General features: G+C 41.2%; 1 protein-coding gene across 1 annotated transcript in view; it reads left to right on the top strand.

The window, feature by feature from the left end:
• Positions 1-256: 256 nt before the first annotated feature.
• The window catches only part of PITPNB (phosphatidylinositol transfer protein beta), a 63,433-nt gene continuing 35,788 nt past the window's right edge, over positions 257-27,901 (top strand). The window contains exons 1-7 of the mRNA XM_081283799.1: positions 257-388; positions 4,948-4,978; positions 8,192-8,337; positions 19,643-19,734; positions 20,469-20,476; positions 20,997-21,071; positions 22,975-23,058. Coding sequence (XP_081139925.1) covers positions 369-388; positions 4,948-4,978; positions 8,192-8,337; positions 19,643-19,734; positions 20,469-20,476; positions 20,997-21,071; positions 22,975-23,058 — 456 coding nt within the window. The 5' untranslated portion in view covers positions 257-368. The remainder of the gene's footprint in view (positions 389-4,947; positions 4,979-8,191; positions 8,338-19,642; positions 19,735-20,468; positions 20,477-20,996; positions 21,072-22,974; positions 23,059-27,901) is intronic.

The following is a 27,901-nucleotide window of genomic DNA, read 5'->3' as shown; positions in this document are numbered from 1 at the left end:
ACACTCACCGGAAAGCGTAGGCTGCACACGTGCCTAGAGCGCCAGCCGCTGCTGGGAGGAGTCACTGAAAGCAGGCAGGCTTGCGCCCTCCTCTCGCGCAGGCGCAATAGAAGGCACTGGCTCTCCAGCGCTCTGCGTGGATGCCGGGGAGGCCTCGTGCGCCCCGTGGGGCGTGCAACTGGGCGGAGCTAACCCCCCACTGGCGCGCTGACGCAACGGGTCGCGGCGGAAGGGTGTGGACGCGCAGGCGCAGCAGTGGCTCGGCGGCTAGGGAGGCGGGGCCGCGCATGCGTCTTGAGAGGCGGTAGCGGCGGTGGTGGCGGCAGAGGCGGCGGTAGCGGCGGCAGCTGTGAGGGGGTTCTGGGAAGATGGTGCTGATTAAGGAATTGTGAGTGGATCGGTGGGCGCGAAGGAGGGTTTGGGACGATGACTTTGGAAGATTCATTGAGAAATGGCGAAATTTTCCTAAGACGTAGTGAGCTCCCGGCCGGCCGCTCTCCCGCTCCCCGGCGTGCGCCCCTGGCCCACCCTTGGGCCTTCCGCGGCGCGCCCCCCAGGCCCTCCGGGCGTTGCCGCGGTAACACGGCCGCCTTTTTCCCCCGGGCGCAGGCGGCGGCGTGCGGGCCCCGGCGCGTGGCTCGGGAAGACGCGGCCGGGAGTTTCCGCTGGGACCCGCCTCTTCCCCGGCCCTCCCCACCCCCGGTCTGGGTCTGGGCCCGGGCCGGTTCCCAGGCCCGCCGGTGGGACGGAGCCGCAGCTTCCGGGGTTGGGGGAAGACGCGGTGGTCTGACAGTGATTTGTCGCCCGGGGTGGAGTCTGTTTGTCACCCGCGGGTGATGCGATTGCCAGGTGAAGGCATCCCTACCTTCGGGAGCTTGGCGCCCTGAAGCTCTGCGGCAGCCTTGAGACCCGATAAGCCGTGCTCCGCCGGGCAGCTAGGTGCCTTGGCCCGAGAGCTTCCTCCCTGCTCGGGAGTCTCACTCCCCAGGTCTTTAGATGGGTTGATTCTAGGGGACCCACCTGCTTCACGGGTTAAGGTGGGGCGTTAGACCCATGCACTGTCAAATGGAGGGGTTGTCGGGTGCAGCAGGGCCAAGGGATTTTGTTGAAAACTTAAGTTTTTTTTTTTTTTTCCCAACTGTCGGGGTCTTTTAACATCGCAGAAAATCTGGTTGTCAGTATTCAGCTGTCACACCTGGTTCCTGACTTCAGCCTCCCTTTCTGGGGCAGCTTGGGATTTTTTAGTTTGGCCCATTCTTTGTTTTCTTCCCAAATTCACGTTTTCATTACAAATTCTTTAAAAAAATTTTTTTTTGATGTAATTTAACTGTCTCCAGACACCTTACTTGTAGCGTTAATTGTCTAATCTTTAAAAAGTCACTCATGTCACTTCCCTGCTTAAAACCGCCCAAAGACACACTGTCTCTTTAGAATAAAAGTCAAAGTCTGTGCAACAGCCTGCAAGGCCTTATCTGATTTTTTTTTTCCTTGCTGTAGTCCCATTGATTACTTTTCCTGTCTGTGCCCAGTCCAGCCTCAAAAGATTTCGTCACTGATCTAACTATGAGCTCTGTTGAAGACCTGTTGGTTTTTGTTCTGCCGGAAATATGCTTCTGCTGGCTCAATTACTCAACATTTTTAGATCTTTGCTCAAATAAATTCCTATTTTCCTAGGTGTATTCTCTGTCTTTTAAAAATATCTTTATTTTATTTATTTATTTTTATGTGGTGCTGAGGATTGGACCCAGTGCCTCACACTTACTAGGCAGGTGCTCTACCACTGAGCTAGAGCCACAGCCACAGCGCTAGGTGTATTCTTAATACATGTAAGGTCCACCAATTTGCCCATTTTCCCCACTTTTCTACCCCCTGATTCTTGAACCATCCCTAGCACATAGTGGATGCTCAACAAACACTTGTTTCATGAATTGATGAAAAACTACAACTTTTGTCAGTGACAGGATTCTGTAGAGTGACGTTTTCTAATTAAAGCTCATTTATAATACTGAACTTTGGGTTTATATAAAACTTCCAAGTTTCTTATAACAATGTATCATGCATTTGTTATTTTAATATATGATGTAGGTAGTAGCAGATATTAAGACAAATTGAGGATATAATTCAGGAAGAAATTGTCTCGGTTCAAGCCCCATAGAGAGTTGTAGAACTGCTTTTAGGTCAGATATCTAGTCATTTTTTTTCTTCTGTTGGAATTACCTTCTCCCTCCAAAATGTGAATTTAAGTTTTCAGTTGATCCTTTGACAATTTTGTAAGTAGTACATAGCTCATGAAAAGTAGTTCCTGCTGAGAATTTGTACACTAGTCTTTTTGCAAATGTTTCTTTTCCCTATGAAAATTTAAATGCACTGAAATAACGAAAGTTGAAGTGTGCCCCGAATCTGATTATTTTTCGTAAGGTGTACATTGCCCTTCTGGATGTTTACTTCTCTTACTTCTCTTGTGTGTCTTTCCCAGGGTGTTTTTTTTTCTTTTTTTCTTTATAGACTTTTCTTTAGTTAAGGGCTGTTTTTTTTTTTTTTTTAATGCATTCCCAGTATCTAGTATGGAATATGGTCTAGCATAGTCTAAGTACTCGTATGGTTGAATGAAAAAATGATTCTTTCTACTCTCCAGTCATCTTTCTGAAATTGTTTTTGGTCGGGAGAGTCATTCCTATATAAAGACATTGGTAAACTAAAATACTTTGGCAAATATTTGTTGTCCTAGAAAACTCTATTTTTGATAAAAATTTAAAAGTCAGAAATTACTTTGAGCGTGGGTGAGTTCCTGTCCATTTATTACTAACACAGTAGATGAAGTTGCCATTAGTGTAATGGAAAAAATTTCACAAGGATTTTCAGAGATGTTTGTAAATTTTCAAATTACTCTGAAAATTGAATTTTGCTTTTAGAATAATAATGGAAAATCAAAACCTGTCAGTTCCTTTTCCCATTTACTTTTTACTAAGCAAATCTTGAAGAAGTTTCTTGACTCATCACTCTGAATGTCTTAATCACTTTCGTTTTGTGAAAGAAATTTCTTTGAAAGTGCTACTAAACAAAATGGGGATCTTCACGCTAGTGCATATTTGTTGAAATCACTCAACTATGATTTCTTTTTGGTTTTGTGAGACTACAGGGAATATTTTTCTTTCCTCTCTGTCCCTTTGTCTCTACAGTTCCCTTGGTTCAGGTCTTTATTAGTAACACTTGAAGACCCTCCCAGAAGACTTGTATTCCTCATTCTCCTGACCCTCAGTGTTTTTAACCACCTCTGGATGATCTCCTGGGTCTTCTGTAGTTACATCATTTACCTCTTGGAACAACCTTCCAGGACTCCTTTTTGCCTGTAATTCATTTAATTCTAACTTTTCCTCCCCCAAGTTATGCCCTGTTTACTGAGACAGTGAGCAGTGAGTGTGTACCCTGAGGGGACAGCTAAAATGATTAGGGATTTTTAGCTATGGAGGGACTTAGAACAAGTTTATTCTTGATGAGAATTGAAACCAGTGACCATTGTAACTTTGAGATTGTCATCGTTTTTAAGTCACCATTATCAGTAAGAAAGAGTGACAAGTGACCCTTAGTCAAGGGGAGCAAATAACAGGCGACGTGTCCAGTTCATGTTGGAGATTAAGGTGATGTGAACATTCAGGGCAAATGTTTGAGGGGACTGTGGAGAGGAGATGGAGGTGCTGCTGAGATGAAAACGAGATGTAGTATTCCTGGGGTACAGTAATACCCTCTTCACATTGTGCAAAATAAAGCCAACTAAGAATGTCTGGGTAAAAAAAATTGCCACTAATGTAAACAAGAAACTGACTTACTTGAGGAGAAAAGCAAAAACACTGCAGCTGAGGAGAAACTGGAATGAGTAAAACCATTGGGAATTTTCTGTAAAATGACAATTGAGGTGACTGTGGGGTTGTTTTTTGTTGTTGTTTTTCTGCCCCCCCCCCCCCCGCATTTTTTTTTTTTTTTTTTTTTACTTTAAATAAAAGACTAAGGAGAACCAAGTAAGGGGAAAAGGAAGTTGCTGTCTTGGAGCTCAGTGTTATGAGACAATTAGTCTACAAAGAGGACTTTGGTTTTCAGATTTTATGGTAGAAATGGTTAAGGATGGAAATAAGGCATCTCTGTAAAAACTTAGAAAAAATGCAATATTCTGACATATAATAACACCATAATATTTTTAAAAATAATTCTTTAATACTGTATTATAGGTAAAATGGAGTTATAAGGATATCCTTTTAGTATGTCCAATAGAAAATTCTTGGACAGGATTAAACATCTATCAACCTTATTGAGTCTACCCTGGAAAAAATTATTGTAATTATAAAGTTTAAGATAGTTTCCTTAATAAAAGAGCTTTTTTTCTTTTTTTTTTTCTTTTTTGGTGTGTGTGTTAATTTGAAAGGATCCCTTACTTATTTTTACCTGATGACACTTGAACAATTGGGTACTAGAGAAACAGTTTCTGGAAACATTTTTTTATGAAATTCAAAATACATATTCTTTGAGAAGTGTCATAAAAGCAAAACGCACAGCATATAGATGGTCGATGAAACCATCTAAAAATTTCATGAGGGCAGATAATAGATTCTGTACCCTGCAATTTTCAATGATGACTTTTTTTTTTTTTCTTGTTTAATTTTACTTACAAGAATTGCTGCAACTGCATCTTTGGGGTCCTGGAACAATGAGGACACTTAGTACAAATGATCATTGGGATTCAGGGGAGGTAGCTTTTTTTCTGTAGTTTAGAAACCTTTATTTAGGGTTGTGGAAATTGCAAAGACTCTCTTAGATATATGACATAATTTTATTTTCAGATTTAAGAGTCCTATTGTATCATTGGATTTAAAGTAAAAGATTTTTTTAAATCTTAGAGATCTGTGTTTAAAGCCATTAAAGTGTAATACATATTTTTTTCTTTTGTTATTTTAGCCGTGTGGTTTTGCCATGTTCTGTTCAGGAGGTAAGTCTTTCTTCTGAAAATTATTGGCATAATTTACTTTGATGTGTTTATCTAAACTCATTTCTTGGTAGTGTTCATTTTTTTTAATTCCAGTTTTGTAACACAATATGAGTTGTGGTATATTATAGATAATCAGTTGCAAACAAATTTCTGTTCTACTGCCTTGTTTTTGCAGAGTGTGAAGAATAAAATCCCAGCTTCTCAGGAGGCTGAGGTAGGAGGATGGCAAGTTCAAGTCCATCCTCAGCATTTTGGAGAGGCCCTAAGCAACTAAGTTAGATCTTGTCTCAAAATATTTAGGAAAGGGTTGGGGATGTAGCATCATGGTAAAGCGCCCTCAGTTCAGTCCCCCAAAAGAATAGAGTCTAACCAGTGCAGGGATTCTTTCTACACCATCCCAGCGAAATGAGGTTTCAGCCTCAACTGAAGAGCTTTTCAGGTTAAGTAGCTGGCTGCCTATAAAAGCAACTGCTTTACTATTGGGCATTTTAAAACATTTGTCTTTTCTTTAAGCCAAAATCTGCTTTCCCTTAATGTCTGACTGTTGTTCACACTTCACCCCACTTGGGTTTGGATATAGAGTCTGCCCTGTTCTGCTTGTAGTACCCCTTCAGACTTCCTGATGGTGGCTCTCCTGCCGACCCCGCTACATGCCAAGACTTTTTGTTCCAGTTTCAAAGGTCATAAAGTTAAACATCCCAGCACATTTATTTGGCCTAATATAACGAGACCTCTAGGCTTCCTCCCCAACAGGTCACATGGCTGTGTGTGTCATAGTTGTTTCCTTGAACTGAAAACAGTGTTCTAGACACAGTCTGACCAACATCTGACTGGGACAGCTTATCTTTCTTGATTTGTGTGTGCCATAGACATAGATCACCTATAGAGGAACTGTGTCCTGCAGTTGCAGCCACCTGTAGTAGAGCTAGAAATGATGAAAAAAAGAAAAAGCTATCTGTTAATTGAAGATATGAGTAGCAGGCCTCATAAAACTCCCCGGGGCCTTCTGTTACTTGCACACAGTTCCTGCTTACTTGTCTGGTTTTCCTAGAGCTGTCAGTAGATTAGAAGCAGTGAATTGGAAGTGGGACAAAATAAACTGATAACCTAAGAGGTGACAGCTGACAGAAGATGGGGGGAAATGCAGGAACTGAAAAAGAGTAGCCAGTAGCCTTCTGGTCCTGAGTGATGTAGACAGGAGCACAGCTTTGTGGGTCCCAGTAGTGCTTGACGTCTCACTGTGTTGCAACACAGTAGAGACAAGTCAGGACCCCTGTTTATTTGCACAGTTGATTGTTTTGAACTTACATGTGCAACTTGACATTTGTTTTTGTTAGGCTTTTTTTGTTTCAGCTGGTTGAATCAGTTTGTTGAAATCTTTCTGAGTCTTGGTATTGTCACCCACACTACTCATAGCCTTTTGTTATGTTCAGATTTAATAAGCATGTCTCTTGTCTCTACTGAAATAATAATAATAATTGTTATTATTATTATTTGGTACCAGGGGTTGAACCCAGGGGCACTCAACTACTGAGCCATATCCACAGTCCTATTTTGTATTTTCTTTAGAGACAGGATCTCACAGTTGCTAATCACCTTGCCATTGCTCAGGCTGACTTTGAACTCACGATCCTCCTGCCTCAGTCTCCTGAACAACTGGGATTACAGGTGTGCTCCACCGTGCCCGGTTGAAATCATTCTTAAAATAAGAACAAGAGGAAGGCCTAGTAGCATGCCACAATTTATCAGTACATCAATCACTTCTTTTATGGTTATTTAGTTGTCTCTGTGTGAATTTTTTTACTCTGTGTTGATCAAGACCAAATTTGCCTTTTGGTTGAGACATTTTCATCCTGTTTATGTATATGATGACAGTGTCGAAAAGTACATTCTGAAGGATTTAAGGATTGTGGTGTGACTAGACTAACCCTAGTGTTGTAACAGCCCCTTTGCAGTCTAAAGTCCCTAGACACTTATTTTTGGACCATGTAAAAAATTTGTTTGGTTCCAGCTTCCTAAACCCTTCCAAATTGAGTAAAATTGTGTGTGTGTGTTTTAAATTAATCTGCAAGATAGCATCCTTTTTTTTTCTTCATTAAATAGTTGTAGTTGGACACAATACCTTTATTTTATTTATTTCTTTTTATGTGGTGCTGAGGATCAAACCCAGGGCCTCGCATGTGCTAGGCAAGTGCTCTGCCACTGAGCCACCATCTCAGCCCATATCCCCACCTGCTTTTTAGATACTAATATTTTCAGTTTATAGTGACTCTTATTTCCTTAAATCAAATTTTAATTTTGGATTATGAGTTCTTGGAGATAGATTTTTGTGCCTTTACTTTGATAATATAAAGAAAAAATGCTTCTTTAAGCTGTTTTCATTGGAAGGAAAAAGTTTTATCAGATTTGAAGAGATTGGAGCTGGTTTGGTGCTGTGGCTTCATCACTAGAACAAGTTAAACCATGAGAACTTTGCTTTTTGTTGCTTATGGGAATTGATAGTGACAGAGGACAGTGCTGTTTCCTCACAAATGTATGTGCAGGTCACTGAGAATTGAGGTTCACTAATGAAAAACTTGTCAGCAAGTTACTGCCTTTTATGGTAATACTCGTATATTTATGATATTTTTAAAGCAGTTCCTGTTTACTCGAAGACTTTGTTTTAAAGTTCCGATTCCGGGTATCCAGTACTGTTTAGTTGAGCAAGGGCCAAATTGGGATGTCATACGTAAGTCATGAGGAAAAAAAAAAAAAACCAGAGTTCTAAAATTTGGACCCCCATTGTACTTTGACTCTTCAAGCGTTTGTTATTAAACTTTGTACCCTCCTTTTTATTGAGACAGTATTCTGGTTGCTCAGCTTTAATTGACACAGTGACAGTTATGTTCCTGCCATACTTTCCTCAGAATTTTATGAAGTTAAATGTGATACAATAGAAGTAAAAATGCTTTGGAACGTACAAAAAAAAATTTTTTTTCAAAACTGGCATTTTTTGAATAATGGAAATCCTATAAAATATATAAATATTGAAAGCTATATGATCACCTGCTGTTTGTCTTTTTTTAAATGCTAATTTCCAGCTTGGGTTGTATTTTCGTGTAGATCACGTGCTGCATGGTTTGGATATACTTTTCTCTGTCTTCTCTATTAAGATTTTACTATAGGACATTTTTGTATTTTTTAGTGAAAAATCTGTGCTCTTTTACATTTTAGTATCAGGTTGGGCAGCTGTACTCTGTTGCAGAAGCTAGTAAGAATGAGACTGGTGGTGGAGAAGGAATTGAAGTCTTAAAGAATGAACCTTATGAGAAGGATGGAGAAAAGGGACAGTATACACACAAAATATATCACCTGAAAAGGTAAGTGGGGTATTCATCTTCACTGCTCAGTCATTAAGTCAGTAGGCCATAAGTACCCAGCTTGTGTAAAAACTACCTATCTTACTAGAAGACATGCTGAGGTACATTTCTTATTTCAATGTGACAATGTGTTGCATTTTAATTTCTTGAGAGAATTTCTTCCTTATTGGTTATTTTTAAGTTGTAAAAACAATTTCGTTTGTTTGTAACAAAAATTCAAACAACAAAGAGAACTTTAAGACAACTTGGTCTCTAGCCCTTGTATCAACTATCCATACCCACAGAAAAGAACACTAGCAGTGAGTGGTTTAAGGGTTTATCTTTCTAGATCATTTTTTCTGTACTTACTCAAAGATATTTTTAAAAATAAGCATGTATATGTGTATAATTTTTATCAGCTTTAGTTTTCTGCTAAAATGAGAAGATTCATACTGGACGGATTGCTTTATTTTTTGTGTAATAACAGGTGATAAACAGACATCCTCCATGTTTTTATTTCATATCCATGTGATTCTTTTTAAAGTCGAGTAACATTTTTTAGCATGGGCATGCCATAGTTTACGTAACCATTCTTTATGTTACAGAGTCTTTTAGGTATTACTTTTTGTCTCTTAAAAATGATGTTTCTGTTGAGTGAACCTTGTTGTACATAAGTCTTATGTCTTAGATTACTATTGTCTAAGAGAAATTTGTGAAAGTTGGATTTCTGGGAGGGCATATTCATTGTAAATTTTGACATTACTACCAAATTGCCCTTCCAAGAGTTTGCTACTGTTCATTTTTCATATTATTCTTTTTAAATTTTCACCAGTTTTATACACAGAAATTAGCCTCTTATTTAAGTTTGAATCTCTTCATAGTGAGGGCGAAAGTCTTCGTTGTAACTGACCAGTTGGATTTCTCGTATAACTTGACTGTCCATTGTTGTTTTGGTTTATCCAAGTTCTTTTGCACATTTTCCTAAATTTGGTAGTCTAATCTCTATCTTTGCCATAAATATTTTAAAATAGAAAGGCATGTCAGAGCCAAAGGCACCCAAGAGCCAAAGATGAGTAGTGGCTTTTAAAAGTCCCTTCTGTCAGTCATCTCCCAGGTTATTAAGAGCAGGAGGCAATTTCTGCTTTCTTCTTGCTTTTATTTTCTTCATAGTCCAGTAAATTATGCTCCTGTTTCGTAGAGTTCCATGCAGTGTGGATGAGCTGTGGTGATTAGTATTTTTCTTATTTTCTCAGTTTAACTCTACAGATTGGTTTATGATGATGCATGAATATAAAATAGGCTATCACTTTATAGATCTTAAATTTTATCATTATTTTCTGATAGAATACAGCATTTCTTTGTATCTGTTGCAGGTTTGACCTGAGAAATAATGAAGTTGGTGACTGATCAGTTATCCAGAGATTGACTTATGGTGTCTTTAAATTTGTTAGCAACAAATATCTAAAGAAGTGTCTCTTGACAGAATATTTGGGTATTCCATATGGCACAGTTTAATGATGATTAATGATGATAGTGTTGCTTATACATACTTAGCTTTACTTTTCTAAAGTCTTAATTCACACATTAATTGATTTCTTTTGACACATTAGAGTTCCTTTTATAAATGTTGGACTCTTTCTGGTAATTGTAAAATGAACCAAAAAGTATATAAGCTCTCTATTAGTCTGTGATGTCCTTTTGTTTTGTTTTGTTTTGTTGTGATAACAGGGATTGAACCCAGGTGTGCTTTATCACTGAGCCACGTCCCCAGCCCTTTTTTATTTTTTACTTCGAGATAGAGTCTCACTAAGTTGCTTAGGGCCTCACTAAGTGGCTGGGGCTGGCTTTGAACTTGCCATCCTCTTTTCTCAGCCTCACAAGCACTGGAATAGCAGGCCATGCAGCAGTGCACCCGGCTGTGAGACCTTTTAAAATCAGCATTCCATGTAAATAAGATAGGTTGAAACAGATTCCTGATATCCTCTGGTTGAAATATTAAGAGTTTGATTGTTGGAAATGCTTGCCACATTATCATATGGTCAGTTGCTAAATAATGCATGTATATATAATACATTTCACATTTTTAAAAAACTAATCTGAAAAAAGCCTAGAAAGATTTATTAAGATGAAAAGAAAGATTATTGGTTGATTGGAGGATGTGGATGATTTAAAAACATTCTTACTCTTTTGTGATTTTTTTTTTTTTTTTAATGAGAAAGAGAAAGACTGTTAAATACCACTTCTGAAACATCTGATTTAGGTAGCACTACAGCCATAAATAATAACTCTGTCTAGTTGAAGAGGCCTATAAATATGGTCAGTAAGATATTCTTACTTAAGAGCTTATTTGGGCCTGAGGTTCAAAATTCCTTTTAGGCTTTTAGTGGATTAAATAAAGTCTTGGCTCCCTGGAGGCCAGCCTGCCTGCACACTTGGGCTTTTGGAACAGCTTCTTCAATCCTAGAAGGAGCTAACATCATTCCAAGCACCCTTTAGTTTTACCCTTTCCCCACACTTGTTTCCTACCCATCATTATGGTCCTGTGAAAAAGGCTGTGCACATATTGTAGATAAGAAGACAGACACCAAGACACATGTTTACCCACAGTCACATTGCCAATAAGTGGCAAGATGGTGATTTTTTGATTGAAGTGGCAGTCTTGGGTGTCTGATAACAAGACCAGAACCCAGGTCTCCCATGAAAAGGAACAGGAGAACAGATTGGGTGGTGAGACTGTGTGGAACAGGTGGCAGCTGAGCATGGAGGCACAGAGAGGTGGGAGACAGGACAGGGAAGAGCATCCACTCAGGTAAGAATGAGAAAGGGCCAGCATCCTACCCATTGATAAGACAAGTCAGGGATTGGTGGTCAGCCTGAGAGGGAGGATGGCTGTTGGGGCCAGGACTATCAGATGCTGGTACTCAAATTCCTAAGTTCACATTGAAGGCACATTGGACACAGGACAACTATATTGTGGAAGGACAAATTTCTGTCTCATTTCAGAACAATAGGAGCTGAGGCCTTTGCTGTACTGCAAGAAAACCCCGACCCAGAGCAAGGCTGGTGGCACATCCCCTTAGTTTCCTCAGGGGCATGAGGTTAGCATTCTAAAGGTGCACCTGCCCTCTCTGGAGACTTAATGGAGCTCTCTTCCTGGGAGAGTTAAGGTTTGTGTCTTCAGGATGTGTTTCTTTCCCAGCATTGATCCCATTAGTTGACCCACACTGTGTGCACTGTCCCGGGTAACATCATCAGTGACATTTCACAGTTTGGCTGAGGCTATTGGCACCTCATTTTACACTTGAGGTGCTTGGAATTCTGAGATTCACTTTACTCATAATAACCAAAGTCTCCGAATTCCCTGGCTAGTGTGCTTTCCCACTAGCAGAACACTACTTGGTAAAGTGTGTATACTTGATCTTAACCAGAAGATTGAGAAACAGTATTGGCACAAGGTGTCTAACCCCCAAAGTAGTGACTCGACAAGGGACATTTTATAAGTCTGTTTTCCCAGAAACTTCATCACTGGCCCCATCTCACTGCTGTTTTGGTAGCAGGCAGAGGACGGGAATCTCAGCTGTGATCTGGGGCCTGCCCTCTTAACCATTTTGCTTTGCTTCTGATCCCCAGGGAGAGTCTGCATATTTTCCCATTCCTGAAGTGAGTGCCATGGGGCTCCATGGAGCAATCTTCTGGAATCTCAGGTTCCACCATATCTCATTTCTCACAAGCCTTTAAGTCTAAAGTCCTCCAAAATAAACTTAGCAAGGTCGTCAGGATTATTCATGTGACCTTAGTTGTTACACCTCCATTCAGAACAAAAATCCTTATTTCTAAGCAGGTCAGTCTCTCTGCTGTCCTCTGGAAGTAACCTGTCAGTTGTTCAGTGCCACCTGCCTCCCCCAGCCTCAGTTTGTTCAGTCCTTCACACTTTTTTTTTTTTTTAGATGTTGGGCCTTTTTGTGTGCAGAGGCATTTGGCCTCTTGAATTCTATTCATGTGGTATATTAACCTTTCTTCCCTCAACTCATCACTTTTTGTTCCTTCCACTCATTTTGACACCTGGTCATATATTTCCATTATTTGTCTTGGACCTCATTTTCTACGACAGTGTTGAGTATCTTTCCTTGTTTAGTACAGACTTTCTATAGTAGGTGATGGTGAAGGAAGGCAATTTAGTGGGCATAGTTGTTTGGTTTTTTTTTTTTTTTTTTTTTTTTTTTTTTTTTTTGACCAGGGATTGAGCCGGGATGCTTAACTGCTGAGCCACATCTCTAGTCCTTTTTTTATTTTTTATTTTGAGACAGGACTTCCTAAATTGCTTATGGCTTTGCTAAATTGCTGAGACTGGCCTTGAACTTGTGATCCTCCTGCTTCAGCCTCTAGAGTTTCTGGGATTACAGGCGTGCACCAACACACCTGGCTAGGCAAAGAAATTTGAAGCAGAACAACAAAATGTGTTGTAGCTTTTGAAATGGTTAAGAGAGAAAGCTCAGCTGTCCCGAGACTTCATTGTACAAACACACTGATCTGTCCTTTTTGTTCTTTTTGTTAGTTTGTCACTTCTTGGGGAAAGCTTTGTTCTTTTTCAGTTCTTGTAAGCATTATGCCGTCACCACCGTCAGTCAGTCCTGGATGATAGATTGTAAAGCTTTGTCAGCTCTAGAATGGCCCTGTTTTCCAGAAGTTAAAATAGCAGGGGTTTTGTTGAAAGTCATTTTAAAATTTCATGTTTATTCAAGGTAAGAGTTCATTTTTGTAAGCAAAAAGTAATCATTTTCCAGGAACTTAAGTTATGTTTAAAAAGGAGAAGTTTAAGTCGCCAGAAAATATAAATGTGGATGATGCTTCACATTCAGAGAACGTATTGTACAAGTAACGAGTCAATAAATAATCAATTCATTCCTGAGTCAAACGTCAGTCATTGTGGGCATGTCATTTTTTTTGTATGTAGTTGGGTCTCTTCATGTGTCACATAGTGGGAAGTTTTCTGAATCGAGAGTAATTCTTTTTTTTTTTTTTTTTAAGAGAGAGGTGAGAGAGAGACAGAGAATTTTTAATATTTATTTTTTAGTTTTTGGCTGACACAACATCTTTGTTTGTATGTGGTGCTGAGGATCGAACCGGGCCACACGCATGCCAGGCGAGTGCGCTACCACTTGAGCCACATCCCCAGCCCCGAGAGTAATTCTATTCCAGAACGACATCAGAAATATTTTCTGAATTATGTTTTTTCCTCTTCATGGTTTATCTCCTTTTTCATTACTATTCTTCTCTTATTAGGTGAAAGATACTTTGTTTTTGTTTTATAATCTCCATTTATTCCTTTTCCACAAATTCAGATTTTAAACCATTTTTCTTTTTTTTCCCTTATGCACTCTTTTTTCTTCTTCCTCCATCTCCATTGCTGCTCTGACACACATAAGTCACCGTCACCTCTCTCTCAACCCCTCCCTTCGTCTCCAGACTGCTGTGTAGACATCCAGTTTGCTCGTTTTCATTTGGGTTTTTAAAAATATAGAGATAATTTACTGCCATAAAACTCATCCTTTCAAAGGGCTCAGTGGTGTTCACAGAATTGTGCAACTACCATTTCTATCTGATCTGAGAATATCTTCTACACTGTAAAAAGAAAAAGAAACCCTGTTGCCGTTTGTAGGTGCTATCTATTACCCCTTCCTCTGGCTCCTGGCCCCAGTCCCTGTCCACAGAGGTGCCTTTTTTTTTTTTTTTTTTAATTTTTAATATTTATTTTTTAGTTCTCGGCGGACACAACATCCTTGTATGTGGTGCTGAGGATCGAACCCGGGCCGCACGCATGCCAGGCGAGCGTGCTACCGCTTGAGCCACATCCCCAGCCCCACAGAGGTGCCTTTTGTGGTCGGCTTCTTCTCCTTAGCACACTGTTGAGGCTCATCCATGTTAAAGCACGTATCAGTGCTACCGTTTTTGTTGCCAATAATATTCCATTGTGTAAAAATACCACATTTTGTTTGTGTTGGACATCTGGGTTGTTTTTACTTTTTGTCTATTCTGAATAATGCTGTGAATATTTGTGCATAGGTTTTTTAAAATTATTATTTTACATGTTGATGGACCTTTATTTTGTTCATGTATTTATATGCAGTGCTGAAAATTGAACCCAGGGCCTCACACATGCCAGGCAAGTGCTCAACCACTCAGCCCCAGCCCCAGCCCTGGACATAGTTTTTTGTGTGAACGTGTTTTCATTTCTCCAGGGTAGAGAACCAGCAAGTGGAGTTGGAGAGTCATAAGATGGTCATATAAGTATGGTTGACCTTTTGAGGAACTGCCAAATTGTTTTCCAAAGCAGCTGCACCATTTTACATTCCCACCAGGAGGATACAAGATTCCATTTTCTCCATAACCTCACCAACACTTGTTATTATCTGTGTGATTATAGCCCTCTGTTTGGCGGGGGGAGGGAGGAGAAATGGTACCTTACTTGGTTTGAGTTGCATTTTCCTCATGATTAATGATATTGAGCATCATCTTTGTGCACTTTGGTTATTTGTATGTCTTTGAAGAACTCTCTGTTGAAATCTTTGGCCTGTGTTTGACTTGAGTTTCTTTGTTTCTGAATTGTAAGAGTTCTTTATATATTCTGGATACTAATATCTAATGGATATAGGATTTGTAGTTTTCTTTCCTCTCTTTTATGGGGTGTCTTTCACTTCTTTGACAGTATCTTTTTATTTTTACTTTTTCGTAACAGATGGACACAATACCTCTATTTTATGTATTTCTTTTATTATTCTATTTATTTATTTTATTATTTTATTTATTATTAGGTGCCTAGGATTGAACCCAGTCCCTCACACGTACTAGGCAAGCGCTCTGCCATTGAGCCACAACCCCAGACCTTGACAGTATCTTTAAAAGCTTTAAATGTTTTTAATTTTGTTGAAGTTCACTTTATTGGGTTTTTTTTTTTATCTTTTATTGTTCATGTTTTAGTGTCAATTATAAATATTACTTATTCCAGAGGTTATGAAGATTTACATCTATGATTTTTTTGGAAGAATTTTATTTTCCATTTACATTTAGTTTGTTATCCATTTTGAGTTAATTTTGACCATCATTCATTCTTGCTTGTTCTAATTAATGTTCCTCACAAATCCAGAAGGATCTCAGAACTTAAAAGCAGGTTGTGTCATTTCCCTTCTTGGTGTCCTCACTGGCTTCCCACCTTACAGAGAACAGAATCCAGACTCTGGGCCATCAGGTGGGCTGGGCCCCATGTGATCTGCCGGCTTCCCACCTCATTAGCCAGCCTCATCTTCATCTTGTCTCCGCTCTTTTGGTCACCACAGTGCAGCCATGCTAGAGGCCTCAGTGGCTCTAGCAGGCCAAGTCTTGTGCTATCATAGGATTGGCCATTTTGTTTTTCTGCATCCGTTCCCTCTGGTGACCATTGTCCCGTCACTCCTTCGGAGGGCCCTCCCTTGCTGACTCTTCCTCATCTCACTGCACTGCAGGAGACTGATAATTCTCTTTGCCTTTTGTTGTCTAGAGTTTGTTTTCTGCCTCCTTCCCTGGAAAGTAAGGACTGATCCCTGTTTATTCAGCCGTATTGGCACAGCTCCCGGCACCGTGCACACTCAGTAAACACTTGTATGGGTAAATGAGGGACATGCTCAGTGTGTTTAAGATCTCTTTCAGTAGATTACAAAGTGAAAGATTAATTGCTTTATTTATGGCATAGTAATTTGGTCTTAATTCTTCCCATAGGACGGAGAAGGATAAGAAATAGAACTTTTCAGTGGTTAGGCTATTTATAGGTAGATATAAACTTTTCAAGGGAAAAATGCTGTTTGAAATGATTTGCCAAAGTATTTATCTCAGGAATCAGAACTTAAAAAGGAATACTTCAAGATCAGAAGTTACATGATAGTGATTTGTTATGTGTCTTTTAAACCTTTCTTTTCCTATACTGCTGTAACAAAGTTGCCTTGCTTCAAAACAAACAGCTTTACAACCATTATTAAGGTGAGATTTATTGTTATTTTATATATTTATTTATTAATTTAGGTACCAGGGATTGAACCCAGGGGTGCTTAACCACTGAGCCACATCCTCAATCCTTTTTAATATTTTAATTAGAGACAGGGTCTTGTTAAATTGCTTAGGTCCTTGCTAACTTGCCATCTTCCTGCCTCAGCCTTGTGTGCCACCATGCCCAGCCCTGAGATCTTAATACTATCTCCTTTCAACATAATTGAATAAGATTCTGTGGTAGGATTTTACCATGAAATTAAACATCTTTAAAGTGCATTTAGAGTGGGGAGGAGGAGGGACCGATGAGCTTTGGGCATTCTGCTGTGAGTAGTTCTTACCTTAACATCTGAGATCTGGTCGAAGTTACCTTGAAATCAAGTTGGGAACATTGGCTTGTTGTGGGAGAATAGCATTTCATGAATAGTTTGGGGAGAACATACGAAGGAATGTCCTTTTCCTGTGCTCTATTTTGAAGGCCTAGCTCATTTTGTAAATTCATTCAGTATTTTCCCTTTTCTGAGGCCCCCTAAGCAGCATTTCCTGCATTTTATTAAAGTGACCTCCTGATGGAAAAACGATGTACATGCTTTTAATTATATATAAATGGCACACCTGAATTGCCTTGTTCGAAACCCTCAAGGTTGCCATTATTGACAATTGCTCCTCTTTAAAGTAGAATCTTATTTACTTCATTTGTGCATGTCCCTCAAGGTCAGCCAGTTCCTTGGATTCATTAGGAGCAGTGTCAATGTTCTTATGTTACATGTAGAAAAGACAGTAAATTTGAAACAAAACCAGCTCAAAGATTTGGACCTTATTAAATAAATCAAAAGAAACAAACAAAAAATGAATTGTTGGAATTCACATGGGGGGGAGGAGGGTCCTGGAGAGTAGAGTGGGCAGTTGGGACGCAGATGGAGAAGTAGTGCCACCTCTTGTAGATGTGGTTCTTGGCAGCCTGTATAATGGCTGCCACTTTGTTTTTCTATTCGAGTCAACAAATTTTAGAACATTTTATGACTATTTAAAGATTGTCACTATTGGCCACTCTAGGGAAGTTAAAAGTGTTTCTGAGCTAGGTGGCTATGTGTTTTATAGCTGGTGTTGGTCTGTCTTTTCTAAGTTGACCAGCTGAATTACTGATAGGTATTTGTCCCACTCTCAGACAAACTGGTAATCTCGTAGCTCACCTTTGGTTAATTGTATGTGCTGCAGTATACTTTGGTTAAGTCTCACCCATATTTAAAGGGCTATTGATTTTAGCTCTTCAGCAATGTGAGATTTTTGTACTAGATGTTCTTGGACTTTTAAGGTAATACTATGTTCAGTTATCCTGGCTTTGTATTTCTGAAGTTTGAACCATCCCACGATTTGAAAAGAATCAATGATCAAAGAGTTAGTAAGCTCTGTTATTATCTTTGAAGTCCATGACAGCACATGTAAACCTCTTTATGCCCTTGGAATCTCAGTTGAACTGTCATATGTACATTAGTTTTTCTTTTCCTGAGTTAATGTGCCAGAATAGGTGAAAGCCCCAAGCTGTGCACCTGTTTGTAGTACCTTGAGCCTGAAATCTGAGGTCTCCAAGGAGGGTTGTCTGCACTGCCTCTTCTGTTGGCGCTTAGCTCTCTGGCTGGTGTGTTTCTCACCATTTACCTTGCTTAACCTCCAAAATTCAACAGAAGAATAGCTCTGGCCGGCTGCTTAATCTTATTATAGGCCAGAAGTCCTTGCTGGATGCCAGGTCTTCTGAGTTTGTTCTTTTAGTTGAAGAAACTAAGTTTTATTTGAAAGTTCTCAGAGAAACAGCTATGTGGAAATATGTGTTTATAGTGCTTGAAGTTGGAGGATATAGTTTTGATTTATAGCTATTTAGCCTCTTACATGCTGATTATCTGAAGTGATGAAATACCTCACATTGTTATTGGATGATTTAAATGAGTAAAGGTGTGATTTGCTTCATGGCAGATCATAGTTAAAATTGTTGACTACCATTATTTGTGCTCTCATTGTACTGCACAGTGTGCTGAGTCCATTACAGATGCTGTCTGATTGAACCTTCTCAGAACCTGCACAGTAGGTAATGTGAACCCCACCAATACGTGAGAAATTCAGAGAAGCCACTAATAGCCCAGGTCATCTTGGAGCTTCTCAGCCATGTCAAGATTTGAGTCCAGTATGTGTGAAAACCTTTTGTGGTGAAACTCCTCTCCTTACAGAAGGCTCCAGTCAAAACAAATGATCATTTTGTTTGCATTTCTTTGAAGACTAGTAACTGATTTTTTCCATTTGTTAATAGCATTTTCTAGGCAGGTGCTCCATCACCAAGCTACACCCCCGCTACTTGGAGGAGAGTGTGTGTGTGTGTGTGTGTGTGTGTGTGTGTGTTGGGGACATGCATGGACTTGCGACGCTGGGTATCAACCCAGCCCTGTGGGCAGTGTTTGCTGTTGGTGATATGTTGGTGGATATCCTTTGTCTTTGGGGACTGCTCCTGACTGTGAGGAAGTTGCATAAGCTTGGTGGGTGCTAGTCATGTATGCAGCCCTTTTCATACTATAGGCAGCAAGTGACAGTCACCTGTGAAGCCTATAGGATTTTATAATTGGTTATGTTTGGATTTCTCATTTTCTGTGTGATCTTTCCCATTGTCACTGTTTGTCAGGCCTTTTCTATAAAATATATTAGACTTTTATTTAGAGATATTTATTCTCTTATTCTGGGGCTTTTTGTGTTTCAGGAACTAGCATAATATAGTTTTACTACATGAGAATTTTGTGTTGTAGTAATGTGTAGCTAGGGCAGCTTGGTTAACTCTCAGATTTCATACCAGGGGAATAATTAAAAAACTCCAAGAGGGCTGGGGATGTGGCTTAAGCGGTAGCGCGCTCGCCTGGCATGCGTGCGGCCCGGGTTCGATCCTCAGCACCACATACCAACAAAGATGTTGTGTCCGCCGAGAACTAAAAAAAAAAGTAAATATTAAAAATTCTCTCTCACTCTCTCTCCTCTCTCACTCTCTCTTTAAAAAAAAAAAAAATTTCTCTCTCTCTCTCTCCTCTCTCACTCTCCCTTTAAAAAAAAAAAAAAAAAACTCCCAAGAAAGAATTCCTTCTATTTAAAAATTTAAAAACAACAGAATCCCTCTATATAATTTAACTTTCTCAATCATTTTGTTACTTTTATGTTAATTTTCTACCTGATTAATCTAGAGTAATGATCACATTTAATAAAAGTATTTTTTGATACAAAAAAGTTAATGACCGAAATGAAAATACATCCATTCTCAATCTCTCTCTCCTTACAGCAAAGTTCCCACCTTCGTGAGGATGATTGCTCCTGAGGGCTCCTTGGTGTTTCATGAGAAAGCCTGGAATGCCTACCCCTACTGCAGAACAAGTAAGCCTCGTCCCCAGCAGCACTTCACCCCTCTGCGCTGAGGAGGAGGAGCGAGGACTCCCAGTGCCCGGGTCTCTGAGAAGGGTTGTTTGAGTGATGGCAGGAGAGTGGCTACCTTGTGAAGGGCATGGGGTTTACTCCCAGATGACAGTCACACTGATGTCCTTGCTGACTGTGCTGGCTCTAGGGTGAGCAGATGCATACTTTGAGATTCTAAAGAAAGCTCACCCACACTCAGAAGTTCTGCTTGGTGGACTTTCAACAGTAGTTTACTTATGTTGCCACGTGACAGGAGAGGGAGATGACAGACTTCTGAAACAGCTGCTGTCATTTGCTAAATTAACTCTATAGTGTTTTGCTCTTGTGACATTATTCTTTTAAGCTTTATTTTATTTCTTCAAAATTTATCTTAGTTGTCAATGGATCTTTATTTATTTTATGTGGTGCTAAGAATCTAATCCAGTGCTGGGCAAGTGCTCTACTCCTGAGCCCCAGCCCCAGCATTATTTTAAAGTTACATTAGTCTCCATATTTTATTTGGACCTCATAATCTAAGGTATCCTATGGTGTCACTTGTGTACAAACTGTATTTTGAAAACATAAGCTACTAAATGTTCTGTGTTTTCAGGTAGTTTAGTCTTTGTGGCATAAAATATTGGGACAGATTGTTTTGACTCCAATTAATATTCTGAAATTTTTCCTGTTTCATTGCCTGCCTCTCCATTGTGCCTCAGTTGTAACGGTGAGTAAAACTTTTTTTGTGTTCCATTCTCTTATCTTTATTTAGTCCATATTGTAATTTTTAATTTTTTGGTAATTATCTTGTTTTTGTTTTTAAACTAAAACTACCCATTGCTTCATGCCCCCCCCCCCCAAGTCCTGCTCTACCATATGTCCCCAGGGCTAATGGGCTCTTTCCAGTCTTGTCTCCAGATCTCCCTATTGATTTCATTTTGCTTTTGCTGCCTCCTTTTAGTGCCAGATTTACTGACCAAACCTCACAGCTGCATTTACTATATGATTATGTTAGCCCTATAAGCTATTGACAAGTAGGACTGTTTACATTATTTAGAAGCATGCAGCATTTAGTTTGCTTGACAAGTCTGTAAAGATCAGTAGCTAATGATCGTTAGTCACTTGAGGTAGGTCTCTTGGTAGAGTCAAAGCATGACATGGTGCTGGTGCTGGTAAAGGCTCCTGTGTACACAAGCTCCAGAGAACTGGTGAAACATCATGTCACTTTCCTCTTGTGTTTTCTACAGAATGAATATATGAAAGATGATTTCTTCATTAAAATTGAGACATGGCACAAACCAGACTTGGGAACATCAGACAACGTAAGTTGTGAGGGCTGGGAGGAGGGTAGCCTGAGACAGGCATTATCACCCCATGTACATGGATGGCCACACTGCTGGAGTGACTGCACCCTGTGCAGCCAGAGGAAGGAGAAGCTGTGCTCCATTTGTGTACTCCACTGTCACCTAGGGCCAACTAGAACAAATAGTTCTAGATAAAAGAAAAACAAGAAAAAAACATTAAGTTGCTGCTCCTCACTTTCAGCGCAGAAACCCCTGGAAAGGGAATTACTGTGTCTAGTGTATTCTGTCGTCAACAAAGTGAAGTTACCTGCATCAGACTAGTTGCTGGCCGCATCAGACGGTGTCAAATTTAGGTGAGGCAAGCAAGCAGCCAGAAACAGGGGGCTTTCCTTGTCATTCTCTTGCCATGACACTGTCTGGAACGGGGAGAGAGTGGATCATCAAAGTTCACTGATAATCCCCCAACCCAGTTTTAACCATTAGTGTAGAATGCCTTCATCTCTGTGTACTTGCCAGAGTTGCTCTAGCATAACGGAATGATTGCTTTCATTTTCACCTCCTACCCACTTTACTGGAGTATGGGTTGGTTGATGTCAGAGAAATGACCAGAAGTCAGGAGGGGGAAGTTCTTTGAATAATTTACAAAAATGTTGACAAGCTTCTGGTTTGTTATAAGTTGATGCACATTTATCCCCAAAGCAAGCTTCAAGAATCAGCTAGGACAGGACATATGGTACATGCCTGTAATCCCAGCGGTTTAGGAGGCTAGGGCAGGAGTTCAAAGCCAGCTTCTGCAACTTAGCAAGGAGCTAAGCAACTTCAGTGAGACCCTGCCTCTAAATAAAATACAAAATAGGGCTGGGGGGTGTGGCTCAGTGGTCGAGTGCCCCGAGTTCAATCTCCAGCACCAAAAAAAAAAAAAAAAAAAAAAGAACATCATCTTGGACTCAGAGACATGATTCTTAAGGCTTGTTGGGAAATGTGAAAGGGCATCTGGCATCCTTGGTGGATGCACTGGCAATGTGTGGTCCCTGGGCCAGCAGCAGCATCTGGGAACTCATTAGGAATGCAGATACTCAGTCCCCACCCCAGAGCTCCTGGATCCCAAGCTCTAGAGTGGGATCCAGGAGTCGGTTTTTTGATGTACACCCCAGTTTGAGAACTACCATTCCAATCATAGGATATACTGTTAGTGGTAACGATTGTGGTAAATTCTATTCTTATTGTTGTAGGACTGTGCTCTTTTGTAATTGATGCCTTCTAATAGACCTTTTGAATTTTAATTTGTAGTACTTTAGTTTTCTTTCAAGTGATCATTTAACATTTCATAGTAATTCTCTAAAATTTAGGGTTTAGATGAGATAGTTTGGTGTGTTTTAATTCATGTGTGGGTTAGTTAGTCTGCCATTTTCAGCTCTCAAGTGGGTGTATCTGTTGGCAGTTCTTAAACAATCCTTAATTGGTTCATGAAGTTTCAGAAATAAAAGACCAGCAATAAAGCATAGAGGAGTCAACATCATACTGAAAATGAACCGCTTTGGGTATAGCAAATTCAGGAGAGGTCTTGGAGTGTACAGTGCAGCCTAGAGCCTGATTCTTAGACTCCTTGTGTTAGCACGTGACCTACAGCTTTCAAGACTTTGTTGTTTTAACACAGGTCAGATGAGAACTACCACCAGGTGACATTGACAGATTTCTTTCATGTGTCGGTGTCCCCCCCCTTATTTGGGGGTGCTTAAGGCTGTAATAATTCCTAGATCCCTCAAGATCAGACAGCTAATATGATAGGTAATTTGCATTTTTTTCATTCCCCATAATGTATTCTAAGATTCAAGATGGAGATTATACATGTAAGTGTGATAGTTTTACCTAACAAGAGTAATCTAGATTTTGTTGTTTCATTTCTCTTTGTTGTTTATAGGTACACAGTTTGGATCCAAACACATGGAAAACTGTCGAAATTGTCCACATAGATATTGCAGATCGAAGTCAAGTTGAACCAGCTGTAAGTAAAATGCCACTTGATAACATTTTAATGTATCCCAATTTACATGTAAAAGTGATTTTCTTTCTTTCCTTTATGACCTGTATTTGCACACTGAAATAAGCCTGGAGCTCAGCCTCAGCAAAGAGATTCAGAGTGAGAGAAGGCGACTTGTTTCTGTGTGTATCTTGCCTCTGTGCAAGTGATCCATTTTAAGAAATTACAGTATAGCTGGTGTACACAGGTGTGTGTTTTTATTGAAAAAACATTGTTTACAGAAGTGTTCTCTCTTGTTTCTTTTTTTATTTTTTATTTGTTTTGATCAGTTACACATGATAGCAGAGAGCTCTTCGATTCATTGTACACAAATGGTGCACAATTTTTCACTTATCTGATTGTGCACAAAGTAGAATCACTATCGTGCAGTCATACATGTACCTAGGGTAATGGTGTCCATCTCATCCCACCGTCTTTCCTTCTCCCGGGCCCCTTCCCCACCCTCCCTTTGAGTTTCTTTAACATGAGTCCTTCATACATTTCAAGTGTGATTAAGAAGGCAAAAATGTAACTTACACGTAAGTTTTTAGTAATTGAGCCAAAGCTAAAGTTAATATTTGTGGAAAATGTTTTTTTATGTGCAATAGCTTAATTTAATACTTAGCTTTCTGTTTTGATTGTTGGTTCTTTAGGCTTTGTTTTAAGTTTTTGCCATTAAAAATAATCCCCATGCCAAATTAAGACCCTCATATTTTATTGCTGAGGTTTTGTGAATATTAACTCCGATATATCTTATTTTGTAGCATGCCAAGTGCCAGGTGGATTTGCAGGGCACATTTAAGATTTTTTGCGTATGAAGACAACCAGTGAGTCCCTCACTGCTAGTCCAGAGAGCCAGAGCTGTGGGGAAGCAGCAGCCCTGGTTTGTCATGGCCAAGCACAATAGGTTCAGCCAGCATCACCTTCCTTTTCTATTTTTGTGTTTATTCTCTGAACCTGAGTAGTGTTGTCAGCTGAACAGAAATAAACACAAACAGAAATAAACCAAATAACAGAAATAAACCAAACGAATGTCTGGTTTTGCTGTTGAAATTTAATGGTAAACTTAAAGGTTTCTGACCTTTTCTCAGAAATCACTGGAGCTGACAGCAGTGACCCTGTGCCTGTCTGGTCCCTACACTGCTAGAGCCACTTCTCTACTTAGAAGAGCAAATACTGAGAAGGAACCTTCTTTAATTTTAGTGGTCCTGCAATTTGAAATTACTTCAATTTTAAGGTTGTTTCTACCTTTGAAGTTATATACAGAGGTTTTTTCCTAAACCTTAGAAGTGAGGGTCATTCAAATGAGGTGTCTGTTTTACAGTCTTTTATTTCTCTCAGTATCTTTTCGAGCCATGATTTACTTTATGTGACGGAGTGCTGAGGGGAAGAACAGTAACTGGGGGTAATGAATGAGTGAGTCATTTGGCTGACCCAGAGTTGGTCACAAGAACTGTTTGGCATCTCGGGACGGTGGGGTATGCTGGAAGAGACATTCAGAGGTGGTGGCCAGTCAGAATGGCTGCACTGAGCCAATCCTGGGGCTTGCAGGTGTGCAGACCCTGCTGTTCACCAGCAGAGTGAGGGCGCCTCTTTGGTTTTGCTGGGAGCATAAAAGCAGTTCTTTGTTCTTGTTCTCAGGCAAGATGGCTGGTGGGTGGAGTGACTGGAGTAAGGCAGGTTGTGTAGAGCCCAGAGGCTCTGGGGCTCTTCCTTCCCTCCCAGGGTGCCCTCTGGAATGGAGCGAAGGCTCTGCTGGCCTGGAGAACACCCAGGCACAGTGCTCGAGAGGGTGCTCTCGTGGAAGTTTTGCGCACGCAGAGGCCGCAGATGACTCTGTGTGAGTGGTGTGTGGCATGTGCCTGTGAGTCGGTGGAGATGCACTAAGACATTCTGAAATGAGATCGCCCTCAACCTGAGGTTCTGAGACTCTACCATTTTATATTGGGCAGGTTGCGTGACCTCATTGTGCTTTCATTACCTCGTGTGAGGTAAAGGCTTATCACCCCACAGGGTCACACGTGAGCACGTGAGCAGTGCAGTTCACCAGGCCCTTGTCACTGCTGTCCTTAGTAACTGGAGTGGTGGAGGGGTTCTGAGAGCCTGCGTCCACCAGCCTCGGGTGGGAGTCTGCACGCACCTATTTGTGTGTGGTTTTATTTTCCAGTGTTCACAGCTCATGTTTTCCGAGTTACATTTTAAAAATGAGTAGATGCAGCCAGGCATGGTGGCGTATGCCTGTCATCCCAGCAGCTTGGGAGGCTGAGGCAGAAAGATCTCAAGTTCAAGGCCAGCCTCATTAATGGCAAGGCCCTAAGCAGCTCAGTGAGACCCTGTCTCTAAATAAAACACAAAATAGGGCTGGCGATGGGGCTCAGTGGTTGAGGGCCCCTGAGATCAATCCCTGGTACCAACCCCCTTAAAAAAAAAAAAAAGAGTAGATGCAAATTTATTTTAAATTGTATTGAATTTGTAGAAGTGTTTTTTTTTAATTGTGATAGAATTCACATAACATAAAATTTACCACTTTAGAATGTGCAGTGGTTCTGTAACAGTGTATTCAGTATGCTCAGCCATCCATGCTCTCCAGTCCAGGGGTCTTTTGGTCACCCCAGAAGGACAGCCCGTACCCTAGCACTTCCCGTGGCTGCCCACCCCAAACTTTGGCAACTACAGATCTCTAAAGTCTCTTGGGATCTGCCTGTTCTGGGTATTCCGTGTCGATGGGTGGCCTGCTGCGTGGTGTTGTTAAGATCAGTTCACATTGTGACGGTGTCAGGTATTTCTTTGTGGCTAAGTAGCGCTCCCCCGTGTGGATATACACATTCCATTTGCTCTCATCCATCGGTGATCGTCTTGGCTGTGTCTGACTCTTGGCTGGTGTGAACACTGGGTCACGGCTTTTTCATCAGTGCACTTTCTCAGTTGTGCATAATTCAAGAAAGACTGGTGCGTAGGAATTGTCAAACCTGACATTTAAAAAAAAACAAATTTGCACATTTTTCTGCTATAAAAGAGGCCAAGGGGCCTTTGATGGTGAAGGTTGAAGCCTAAAAGTGACCAAAGTAGAGCGTTGCCCTGCCTGACAGGGCACAGAGGCTGGGTGAGTAACGGGGAGGGGGCCGCAGTGAGAGCTGTGGGCAGGGCTCCGCTCTTCAACACATCCTCTCCTGTCTGCCGTCCCGGCATGGAAAGTTGTCCCCATGCTTGTCTCAGCAGTTTCCTGGCACCCCTCCATTTGTCAGTGTGGGGTGACTGGACTGTGGGGCTGAGGAGGTCCTGCCTGTCCCCTCGACCACTGCAGTCCTGCTTGTCTGACACTAGTCTTGACCCTAAAGTTCACTTTGAATGTGCACTTCTGCAGCTTCAGAGCGTGGTTTCGGGGCCCACCTCTCTTGTTTTACAAGTGAGGAAGCTGGAGCCCAGGTGAGCTAGTTTTTCTCATGATCACTGGGCTGGTGCCAGAAGTGGGCATTCTGACCGTCAGTCCAGTGCTCTGTCCCCTGGCCTTCACTCCTTCCAGGTGAGGCCCCACTTTGTCAGTCATTGTCTTCCTTTCCTCAAACCAGCCTGCCACCAATTACGTCCTGTGCTTTCCTGTCCCGGCGCACTACCTGTTCTCATCGCCTTTCTGGGACTTCTTACTCTCTGTCCAAAGCCTACGTGTCCTCCAGGATCTAGGTCGGGTCCCACTTTCTCAGGGAGACTTCAGATTCACCCGAGGAGCTTGAGGACGGTGAGGAAACTGACCTGTGAGTTGAGAGCTCACACTGGGATGTGAGGTTAGTTGGTGTCAGCCTGAAGGGGGCGAGGAGTGGGAAAAGAGAGGAGGAAAGCAGCGTTCCCACTCCTCGCCTAGGGGAGTATAAATTGGTCAAACTGGTCTAGCAGAATTAACACACATACACGTCCTTTGACCGAGCAGAATTCCACTTCTAGGAATTGGCTGTACTTGATATGGAGTGATAGGTTAAAACCTAAGATGGGAAGAGGGAGGGGGAGGACTGGCAGGTGTATGCAGAGGTCTGGGGGGATGTCCTCCGTGATGGTTTGGGTTTCCTGTTGCTGTCTGCACAACACCAGTGGCCAGGCAGTTTAGCCTGATCCAGGAGAATGACTTTCCGTCAGCCGTCCCCACAGTCTGTGGTCAGAGACAAGTCGGAGGCTCCCTCTGCGCTTCAGGGAGGGCGGCTCATTTGTGGGCAGGATCACCTCAGACCCCTTCCTGCCAGGCCAGTAGTTAATTTTTAATGCTGAAAACTTGTTCCTTGAGGGTGGGAATGACATTTGAATAGAGAGCTGAGTAGTGAGAATAAGCTAAGTAAGGTGGGGGGGGGGGGCTGCAACCAGTGGGGTGGTCACCTGTGTTACCCTGGGAGGAGGGGAGGTGGACTGGGAACGCAGGTAGGATTCCCTTTCTTCCCAAATTCGCTGAGTGCTTGTGTAGAGGACCAGAGTGACTGTGGAGGTCTGCATTGAGTGGGTGCTGGCTTATGGTCACACCCACCCTCCAGATCCCAGCTCAGCTGGGGCGTCCCTCTCCTGCTGGGTACACAGGGCACCCACCTTCACCAGGCATCGGCTTGTCGAGGCCTGTGCTCGGAGGCCTTGGCTGGGTTCCTCCTTTGTTTTTCTCAGCGCTGCTTCTGTGATAGGGAGAGAGCACTGTCCTCTGAGTGGGAGATCACGTAACTAATTAGAATTTGTCCCCTTCGTCTGTGTGCCAGATCTACTTACCTGTGCTGTTGTGAATGCCCAGAAATTCGTCAGAGCAGTGTGTCTGTCTTATCCTACCCAGTTTAAAAGTTGATAAGATTTGACCCTTAGT

Source organism: Spermophilus citellus, assembly GCF_964194105.1.
Source record: "Spermophilus citellus genome assembly, chromosome: 3".
Classification (NCBI taxonomy): Eukaryota; Metazoa; Chordata; class Mammalia; order Rodentia; family Sciuridae; genus Spermophilus; species Spermophilus citellus.
Note: the sequence above shows the minus strand (reverse complement) of the source record. Positions and strands in the feature narration are given on the sequence as shown.